Source organism: Haplochromis burtoni, unplaced genomic scaffold (genome assembly GCF_018398535.1).
Source record: "Haplochromis burtoni strain Fernald_Lab_line unplaced genomic scaffold, NCSU_Asbu1 Contig_1188, whole genome shotgun sequence".
Classification (NCBI taxonomy): domain Eukaryota; kingdom Metazoa; phylum Chordata; class Actinopteri; order Cichliformes; family Cichlidae; genus Haplochromis; species Haplochromis burtoni.
The window spans coordinates 1-11,296 of record NW_024583549.1 but is presented as its reverse complement, the minus strand read 5'-3'; the positions used below and the strand labels follow the sequence as shown (position 1 = coordinate 11,296).

General features: G+C 42.3%; 1 protein-coding gene across 1 annotated transcript; it reads left to right on the top strand.

Moving 5' to 3' along the window:
* Positions 1 to 829: 829 nt before the first annotated feature.
* allc (allantoicase) lies at positions 830 to 6,532 on the top strand (the record flags this gene model as incomplete). Its single annotated transcript, XM_005951897.3, is given in 9 exon segments — positions 830 to 917; positions 1,254 to 1,373; positions 1,478 to 1,557; positions 3,732 to 3,864; positions 3,969 to 4,124; positions 4,249 to 4,322; positions 4,917 to 5,025; positions 5,102 to 5,220; positions 5,293 to 6,532. Coding segments are annotated over 9 exon segments (1,059 nt in total), but the record flags the coding sequence as incomplete, so codon positions are not given.
* Positions 6,533 to 11,296: the final 4,764 nt, after the last annotated feature.

Below are 11,296 nucleotides of genomic sequence, written 5' to 3'. Positions count from 1 at the left end.
TTACAGTAAAGGAATCCCAAGAAAGCAAATGAAAAAATAACCCCTGTAGCTAATCACTTAATAAAACAAAAAAACAACAAAAATGTTTCTTACACATTCCACAAAATAATCATGTTAACATGTAAGCAGTTAATATAGTTGTTTGCGATAGCCTTAGATAAACAGGCACACTAAATTTCATCCCTTGTAATATTATATTTCATCTTAATAAGCCCAGGTTTGCTCTGTGAAGGGGATACTTCATCTGTTACTATGTAAACCTATACACACCACCTGCCCAGTGGTCTCACGGTTCCGTGTTACAATAACAAGGCTTGGCAGGATGAAAGCAGGCATATCTAACTTATCCAGGACCCAGTAAAACTAATGTAGCACAAACTATATAACATCTCTTGTAAGACAAACGCAAAATATAACCACGCTCAACATGTAGATACTACACAACATAGTCAAAGAAAAACGTGGTCTTACATCTCAAAAAAGAAACAGCAGCTTGCTGCCAAAAACAACATTTTTAAGTTAAATTTGAAGTCTTGCGCATGAGCAGGTCCAAGCCGTGAAACCTTGTTGTTCTTCGCGGTTTTATTACAACTGTTTTTGCATTACTGCCACCTTGTGGATATACGAAGTATATCGATCCTAATTAACTTAAATGTTATGCCATCAAGTAACACGTTAGTGTTCTGTACAGACAATAATACACACAATTACGTAGACTTGATTAGAAAAACATATTTTAACTTAACAAAAACATATATTTTAAGTAAAATGAAAATAAATAATTAATATACACTGAACAATCCACCTCATTCATTTTTTGAGTGTACAGAGAGAGCCGCCACAGTTCATCACATCTGCCTTCACCGAGTTTGGAAAGTGGATGGACGGATGGGAGACGAGGAGGAAGAGAACACCTGGTTAGTACCCTGAATTTTCACAAGCGTACCTGTTTTCTGACGCGGTGCTTTCTTTTACTCTCTTCTGGGTTTTTTGAGCCTAAGCTCCAACATTTCTTACACTTGGGTTTTGTTTTTGTTTTTTTTACTTTTAACATTTTGTTTATTTTAGTTTTCTTAGTTTGATCTGTGATTGTGTTAGAGTTTAACTGTTCCCTCTGTATTTCCCGTCTCATCTTCCTCAATCATTTCCCCCTGTTATTTGTGTCTGTTTCATCCATCCATTCTTTTCCTTTTTTCCTTTTTTACTGAGAAGTGAACCAATCATCATTGTGTTTGCTTGTTGCTTGGTTGAAGGTCACGACTGGTGCATTATCCAGCTGGGAGTCCCAGGTTTGATCCATGGCTTTGATGTCGACACGTCCTTCTTCACAGGAAACCACTCACCCTACATCTCCATCCAGGCCGGATGTCTGGGTATGTCATCATCGTCATCATCATCATCGCATTGCCTAATAACGTACTTTAAACTTTTCCATATCTAAATAGCTTCAATGAAACACTTCCTGTTGTTCTCCCAGACCAGGAGCCTCCTTTCACCCTGGAAGGAGACCGAACTGGCATGGCTGCCTCCGATAGTCAGATGGCAGCTGTTGCCAAGGTAACAGTGACCTTCATGTGATTCAATTCAATTCAATTCAATTTTATTTATATAGCGCCAAATCACAACAAAAGTCGCCTCAAGGCGCTTCATGTGATCACTGACACTGTAGTCAGCCCCAGCTAAACAAATATTTAAAACAAGAGTGATGTGCTGAATTGACAGCTATGGTCAGTTTATCTGCAGCCATGTGAAAAGCGGAGAGCTCCTAATCATCAATCAGTCATTAATTCATCGTCAGGACACCATAAAGACCTGAGTAGAATGTCTTTTTCACATGACTATATGTATGGCTCAGGGGCGATTCTAGGATCAGAGCTTTGGGGGTGCTGAGCACCTAGAGAGCTGCCCAGCCAGGCAAGATAGACTTTACTCGTCACGATGAGACGTCTTCCCCGTGTCTGTCAGTCCCTGCATCCTTAAATGTCTCCAGTTGTCCCAAGTTCTCTATGACTGTCTCCTTGGTGCATTTAAACCCCTGTTCCTCCCTGTCCTCATCGTCTGTTGTCTTCGTCTCCGTTATCAGTCATTATAATTTTACCATCTCTGAGTAAGTCTGCAAATTTCTTTATTAAATAATAAGATTCTTAAATTCACCAAGTCTCTCTGTGCCTGGGTCCTCATCACAAAACATGACATCATTGTTTTGTACATTTTAACACAATTGAATCCCCATTTTTGAGAAAGAAAAGCAAAACACTATTTTAAAAGTCAGTAACAAAACCATCAAATCAGATAAAGGTTATTTAAATGCTGCAAACGAAGAATGGATTGAAATAAAAAAAAATACATATCCTAACCTTAATTACTGGGGGAAAAGGATGAATGATGATCATAGTGAGTAAGAAGTAAACAGAGTGCATTTTTTGGACAGAGATTCACTTTTAATGTGTATGTATAATACAATACAGATATATAAAAATACACTCCAAAAATAGAGTCCTTGAAATGTACAAATGTACAAAATATTGATAAATAAAATTATAAAAATGGAGGCAACTTTGCCTATGGTACAATGTATTCAATGTATGAAAAGATCTTTACTGCAGGCTCTGCAGATTTTTTGTTTTATTTTAACCTATGTTGCCTCACCTTGAGATTGGCAAATCTGTCTATCACTTTTTGTCATCAACTCTCTCAAGCAGTTTAACAGTTTCTGTTTTGCCTGTCACTGTTCCCTGTCTGTTTTCTTACCTGGTTCTTCCTGACCTTGTACTTTCTTCTCACATTCCCCTCTTTCTTCTCTCTTTCTTTGGACTGACAATCATACACAAATAGATTGTATTCAATTAGATGTGAAAAATTACATTAATATGAAAAAACAAATACTATTAAGACCACTAATTAAAAAAAAGTCCTCTCTCAGTGTACTTTCAACCAAAAGGCAAATAACCAAACCACATGAACATCTAATAAAAGATATAAATATTGAAACACTGATCCAACATTATTCTTGATTGACGGATCTTTTGATCTTACACTTTTACCTGAATGTTGCTCCTGGGTTTAATCTTGGCACATGCACATATCACAAAATAACCAACTTCTCCATTTCAAACAGGACAGTGGCAACAACAGTAGACTACAGATAATTTTAAGTTTTAGATTTTAAATAGGCTATATAAATTTCAATGGGAGCAACAGGACGGTCAAATGTCGCTGATTTTACTACAGAGCAGGACGGATTGTAGGGTAGCAAACATCGTTGGAAAACACATTTCCAACACTGCAGGCTACCTGGTGTAATGTTTTTCAGCTAAAAAGAAACATGGTCTGACTCCTACCTAACTATATAAAGAGTAACTGAAGGTTAAATGCAGCTAATATGTCCTGTTTTAAGCCAGGCACTTACACCTCCGCTCCACTGTGTCTCAGCCACCATCGCTCTGGCAGCAAGGGCGCTAGAGGGGAGAGCTGGAACAAACCATTTGGGGGGTGTTATCTATACTTTTGTTGTTAAAATGTTATGTCTCAAACAAGTACTGAATGCTTTTTATATTTTTAGTAGTGTGTCACACAAACAGTAAATAATCTTTGGGGGCGCTTTGATTCATTGATTCAAAAATGGGCTAAAATCACCCCTGGTATGGCTGCTGATTAGGTGAACACCTGTGCCATGTGGGCATGTCTGACCTGGATGTTCACTGAATGATGTCATTTACTGTGTTTGACAGCTGGGATCGGAGGTGTGGCCAGAGCTGGTTAGTGTGTCGCAGCTGCAGCCTGGATACTCGGACTGCTGCCATAACTACTTCAAAGTCAGCTTCAGCAGGAGAGTGACACACCTGCGCCTCAACATGTACCCAGGTACACACACACACACACACACACACACACACACACACACACACACACACACACACACATGCTCTGTGCAACTTTATATGCATCTACAATATACTGTGTTTCAGATGGAGGCATAGCCAGACTGCGGGTGTACGGTGTTGGGCTGAGGGACTGGTCATCTGTCTCCACCAATCAGGATGTTGACCTAGTGGCTCTGACCAATGGAGGAGTCTGCCTCGGCTACAGTGATGCCCACTTTGGACATCCACGCAATATGATTGGTTAACATCAGATAGTACAATAATCTGTATTTCAATATAATATATATATTGATAATATTGGGTTGAATGTCTCTGTTGTGAGTGAGCTGGGAGCTCTGGTCAAACTGGTGTGCTGTGTTTGCAGGACTTGGTCGAGCTGCCAACATGGCCGATGGATGGGAAACGGCCCGCAGACTGGACCGACCCAAAAAACTGCAGGTGTGCACAATGACAACACTAATGTCACATCTCCGGCTCTATACGTTAAAGCAGCTGTACATGATTCACAGCCAGCTTTATTCTGATTGGCTGGCCCAAAGGATTTTTGACAGCATGTTTCTCCGACATCATAAAGATCCAAGAGCAGAAAAAACTGTGTGAAACCACTGAACTGGAGGAACATGAGAGGAAATAAGGAAAAGTCTTTAAAGTTTCTAACCTTTACACGTTTATAAAGGTTAAATCCCACAGAAGTAAAAGTGGTGCACTCTCCTGACACCTTTATAAAAACTCTTCACATAGCAAAAAAGACAAAATGTCCTCCAGCAGTGTCTACACAGTGAAAAGCATCAATTTCTGATTGACTTCATTTACTACCAACAGTTTCCTTGCTTGTCAGAGAGTCCTCTCTCTCTCTAAAATTTTTCATTTCATTAGAAAGGTTTCCACTTTTCTTTTCAAGCTGTCCTCAGTGTCACATTCATTGTACTATAATGATATAATATTATTAACTTCTTGTTTCTCGAACCGTGAACATAAATATTATTACCTTATAGATGTGGGTTAAATGCTTCCCTGCTGCAAATCTTGCAGGCAGACCAGCGTGGGATCCTGCAGGTTCCCGGCTGGGAGTGGGCGGTGTTTCGTCTCGGTCATCCCGGACTGATCAGCAGCGTTGAGGTCGACACCAACCACTTCAAAGGTGGAGACACGTCAGTGCTGCTTTTCTTTCCTCTAAAAACAAACTTAGCTCTTCAGCCTGACACTTTCCTCTCCAGGAAACTTCCCAGACTCATGCAGGATCGAGGCATGCACTTTGACCCCTGAGGAGAAGGCTCAGTGTATCAGCAGTAGGTGGAATCCTGGGAAATGGAGGGTCCTTCTCCCTCCTCAGAAGGTAACCTTTGTCACCTGTTAAATCATTTTCACCCTCTCGTCCTCTTCCTCACCGCCTCCTACCTCTCTGCAGCTCCGCCCTCATCACATTCATCACTACGGCAAGATGGAGCTGAAACTGAGCCATCCTGTCACCCACGTCCGACTTATCATCGCTCCGGACGGAGGAATCAGCCGCCTCCGTCTGTGGGGTCGACCCATACCATTCACTGCAACTCTGGCCAGTAAGAAGTGGACAGTGTACAAACTGTGACACCCAGATGACCTCAGACCTTCAGGGCTTTTAAAAAATTAAGCTGCTATTGATCTGCTGGTTATTGATTTCCTTTTGTCTGGTCCTCTGTCATTAGTTCTCATCCATCCATCTTAGTTTTCTCTCCCTCAGGCTCAAGGTCAACTTTAATCATCTTCCACCTTCCAGCCAACACCCTGACCCCCACCTCCAATGATTCTCCAGGACATTTGTCCTTTGAATGAGTCTGAAATGTCCAATTATGATTGCGCCTCCTTCTTTCCCCGTCTGTTTGAGATTTAAAGACATTAACCGGAAACATCTGGGCCTGACACACAGCTCCAGCTGTGGTATGCTCCTACACACAGTGCTCACGAGCGGCAGCAGAACGACACCGTCAGGAGGGGTCAGGGGTTGGGAGTAGCTGCCTCATCAATAGCTGTGCTCAGTTGTTCTTACTCCCGCAGTCAATTATAGTAGCCCCTCCTCCACCTTCGTGTTGGCTCACGAAGCTGCTGTGAATGGTGGAGGTGGTGTAGCTCAGACACATGTGACATGTGTTCACACTGGATTCACGTCACATGTAGAACCCTCACTCTGATATTTCTGGATTTTCAGTCTCTGGTTTCGGTTTCTTTTCCATGTTTTAGTTAGATCATCTCCGCTGGCTTCAGTGATTCCACGATCACTTAAAGCACATACATTTAAAAACACCTGACACGCTTCGGATGTGAAAGAAGGAATGGGTTTGTTTACTTCTGTAAAATAAAGCTGTGACAGCCAAAGTTTGATTTCACTCTAAACATGAAAACAACATAAAGTCACTAATAAATGAACAGGTTTAACTTTATTTACAACCTGCCCTCTAATCAAAAACACCGCCTCCTCCACCTCTCTGTAAAACCTCTGACTGTTTTTCATTATTAGGGGCGTGGCCTCTGTGACTGACACGTGGATGGTGACACAGGCAGCTGTAGCTACTATCTGTCTGCTAGCTTCAGCTGAACTGGACCTCTGGACCCTGTCTGTGCTGTTGGCCTTTGGAGCATTTTAATGACATCATGTGACCAATCACAGGGCTGCTGTGAGGTTACTGTAGTAACAGAAGGCTGATCTCCAGTTTTCACTTCTCTACTGAGTACTTCCATGTTATACCCAGGGACCATGAACCTGACTAATGGATATACAGTACTATGCAAAAGTGTTGAGCGGGAAATAGGTGCAGTGGTTTATTGAAACATGCTAACATCATGTAAATACAGCACATGAGGCAAAAACAAAGTTTGTACAAATCTTCATTCTTCAACACAGTCTGGTGTTCAGATTTTCAGTGAGCAGGATGCTCTGAGCACTTGCAGAAGAGCATCCTGCTCTGGAGTGAATGGCTGGGAGAAGAAGAATTTAATTTTATTGATATAATGCCTAGACGGTTTAAATTGTAAGGTGAAGACCCACAACAATAAAAAGAAGAAGTTTTGAGGAGTTGTTTTTTTTTATTTTTATGAGCACATATATTTTTTTTTACAAAAACAAGGAACATGATTCAACAGAGGCAGTGACCCCTGACCCTAACGGACTACTGCAGTAAAAATCACATCCATCCCAAAATGTCCATTTTCCTATTTTGTTCACTCTGTGCACGCACACACACACACACACACACACACATCACACACACACACACACACACACACACACACACACACACACACACACACACACACACATACACACACACTGCTGGTCACTGCTTCTTCGAAGCGCACAAATAAAGAAAGTGATAAAAATTATGTAATCACAGAAAAGCACATTAAGTGATAAAATGACCATTAAAATATGAAGAGAGTAATTAAAACACACTGGCTTCTAAAGTCAACAACCTTTCAATATTTTCTCATTCTTAATAATCTAATAAATCACCTCTATAATTAAATATCTCACCAGACAGACTTCCAGGGTGCAGACTGGTAGAGTACAAAATTCTCCACTTCTGAAGAGACTCAAATGAGAGAATAAATATTTACATTGAAAAGGGGGAGGAGCAAACTGTACAGCACTTCCTTTTCAAACCAAAGCTTTTCTTTCGGAAAGATTTCATTAAGATGTCCAAACCAGATGAGGAGCATCGTGCAGTAAAACTCCTAATATTCCGATCCAGTTAAACTCTTGCACATTTACACTGAGTGTGGCTCTGAGGAGTGTTTGTATTTTCTTCACTTGCGTCGTGGTTCTGATTACTGTTGATGTGAACGTCTTTAAAACCATGCTGTTTTCTCTGAGCCAGCCACGCACAATTTCTGATTCATCTCTCAACAATTCCTGTAAATCCTGGTGCTTTTTTTCTGAGTGATACATCATCAGCTTACTGCTACTCACAACAACATGAGCACTTTTTAAAGCAACTTTCAGATCGTTTGTATAAACAGAGAACAGGAAGTGAGTCATGCAGCTTCCTCGTGGCATCTCACAGTGAGTGTCTGTCCAGCGACATGAGCAGCTGTTTCCATCAGAGAGAAAACTTCTCATTATAGAAATGGCCGAATCTGAGAAATGGTAAGACTTCAGTTTGGGAAGCAGCAGATTAGGACTGATGACATCAGAGGACGAACTGAAATCTATGAATACAACTCCAACTTTTCTTTTTTTTTTCAGTTCTGTGAGCCAATGATCAGTTATGTCACCAAGAGTTTGATGATGAGTGAAAAGTTCATTGTTATAAAAGTACCCCTGCATCTGCTGGAGGAGTACTTTCTCCAGGATCGGATCAGGACGAAATACGCAGCTCTCAAGATTCTCTGATGGGAACTTGCCGCGGTGGATGCACGAGTTCAGGATGTGACATATGGGAGCAGAGATGGATGGAGCTGCAGTTTGTAGAACATAAGCATCAACGTGGGACATCAACCTCTCAACTTCCTTATCCTCAACTTTCCTAAACTCAAGAGAACAGTGTTTGTTTTCCATGATCTTCTTTTTAATAAGAAACTCTGATGGAGACACTTCAGAAAGAACAGGAGGAGACTTTAAGGGTTCACTGAGGGGATCTGTTTCTGAGTTTCTGCTTTTGGGGACTCTTCTTCGTACAGTGGCAGTGATGAGCTTATGATTACTGATTGATTTAACTTGGTGACCGTCTGGTTCTGAGCAGAGCGCTGGAATATTTGTGTAGATGTGATCAATATATTTTGATGTGGATCGTGAATTTGTCACGTGCGCCCTGGCAGGCTTTTTTACGATCTGGGTCAGTCCACACACAGAGGAGACAAAATCAATCCTTGTCTTTTTTGTAGACTCTTTCGACCAGTCAAAGTTAAAGTCTCCCAGAAGGAAAATGTCTTTGTCTTCATTTGACACCATTTCTATTTTTCTGCAGATTTTAATTAAATAATCTATTTTGCTGCCTGATGGTCTGTAACAACATCCCACTAACACGGGTCTGGTATCTGGAAGGTAAATCTCAACCCAGATCATCTCTAGATCTTTGTGATCCAAGTCGTACCGCTGAATAACTGTCATGTGATTGTGAATATAGAAACAGACACCACCTCCATTACTGTTTCTATCCTTCCTGTAAAACCTGAATTTCTCTATATGTAGTTCAGAGTTTTTAACACTGTTGTCTAAATGAGTTTCAGTTAACGCCAGCACATGAATGTTAGAATCTGTTAATATTTTCTCAACGTCAGGATGCTTATTCCTAAGACCACATATGTTCAGATGAGCTAAACATAAATACTCGAGTTCAGAGTCAGCTGAGGGATCTGCAGCGGCCATAGTTTCAAAGAGAGATGAGTGTCACGGGTTCTCTGATCCTGGTTTGTCCTGATGGAAAGTGTCCTCTCTGCATCCTTCAGCTGAGAAGCTGTTGGCCTGATTCTTAGTCTCTTGGTCCAGGTTCAGTCTGCGGCACAAACACCTCACAGTTACCATGCAAGGAGTATAAATGGAACTCACATACACTAGATGGTCTCAATAAATCTGTAACAGTAAACTTTCCTGTAAAGTAAAATATTTCAGTAATATTTTATTATACTTTGTTGGAATATTTCATAAATCAGTCAAAAGAAGATTTGCAAAATCGATTCAGTTTTATTCATATAGCTCTGAATCACAACAACAGCCACCTCAAGGTGCTTTACACTGGAAGGTAAAAATGACATTTATTACATTTAAAATTACACATTACATACAGCACCACTCCGCAAATCACTAGCTTATCATTTTGGAGGGGTTTGTCTGTCCCAGGGATCAGGGACAGTGGGGAGGCTGCCCGAGGGTGAGCTTTTGGTGGCCAGGGCTTAGTCCATGGGGCCCGGCAAGGCACAGCCCAGAAAAGGGACATAGGCCCATCCTCCTGCTGGCCCACCACCTGCAGGAGGCGCCGTAGGGGTTGGGTGCATTGTGTGCTGCGCAGCGGCCAGGCGCTGAGGCCCTGATAGAAGGAATATGTCGAGGACCTCCTTAATCCCCTGTGGGCGGCTAGAGGACAGCTCACCTATCTCTGGGGTCAATTCAATTCAATTCAATTTTATTTATATAGCACCAAATCACAACAACAGTCGCCTCAAGGTGCTTTATACTGTACAGTAGATCGTACAATAATAGATACAGAGAAAAACCCAACAATCATATGACCCCCCTATGAGCAAGCACTTTGGCGACAGTGGGAAGGAAAAACTCCCTTTTAACAGGAAGAAACCTCCGGCAGAGCCAGGCTCAGGGAGGGGCGGCCATCTGCTGTGACCGGTTGGGGTGAGAGAAGGAAAACAGGATAAAGACATGCTGTGGGTTGAGGTGACTGAGGCAGTTAAATAACTCCTTGGTGGCAGAGGCTCTGGGGTGGATGAGGTCCGCCCTGAGTTCTTGAAGGCTCTGGATGTTGTAGGGCTGTCTTGGTTGACACTTCTCTGCAGTGTTGCGGAGAGATCACGGGCAGTGGTGATTCCCATCTTTAAGAAGGGGGACCAGAGGGTGTGTTTCAACTATAGGGGGATCACACCCCTCCCTGGAAAAGTCTATGCTAGGATGCTGGAAAGGAGAGTCCGTCCGTTAGTCGAACCTCGGTTAAAAGAGGAACAATGCTGTTTTTGTCCCGGTCGTGAAACACTGAACACTGGATACTTGAGGGTGCATGGGAGTTTGCCGAACTAGTCTACATGTGTTTTGTGGACTTGGAGAAGGCATTTAATACTGTCCTTCGGAGTGTGGGAGGTGCTTCGGGAATATGGGGTTTTTGGCCCATTGCTAGAGGCCATGCAATCCTATTTAACACTCACACGCATTCGTATTCTGATGAATGCATCGGAGAGCAACATGGGGTTAGTATCTTGCCCAAGGATATTTGGCATGCAGACTGGAGCAGAATGGGATTAAACTACCAACCTTCCATTTAGTAAGTGACCTGCTCTGACACCTGAGCTGCAGCCACCCTACTAATACAATCGTTGTACGGGTAAGGTGTTCTGGGAAAGTCCCACTGGGAGGAGGCCCCGGGGCAGACCCAGGACACACTGGAGAGATTATATCTCTCAGCTGGCCTGGAAACACCTTGGTGTTCCCTTCAGACAAGCTGGAGGAGGTGGTCGGGGAGAGGGAGGTCTGGGCTTCTCTGCTTAGGCTGCTGCCACAGTGACCTGGCACAGGATAAGCGGATGAAAATGGATAGAATAACACAGCATAAGAAAACTGTCTCGGTTGCTGGCGTTTAGTGCAGGATATTCACTTTTTGTGTTTTGATTGGTCTGTTTTGGTTTCATTGTGAAGGCTCAACCTGAGTAATGTTGGGCTAAGTTTGGACATCAGAGATAGGGATAGAGCTCTCCTGGGTCCTCACATGCAGAGCCAT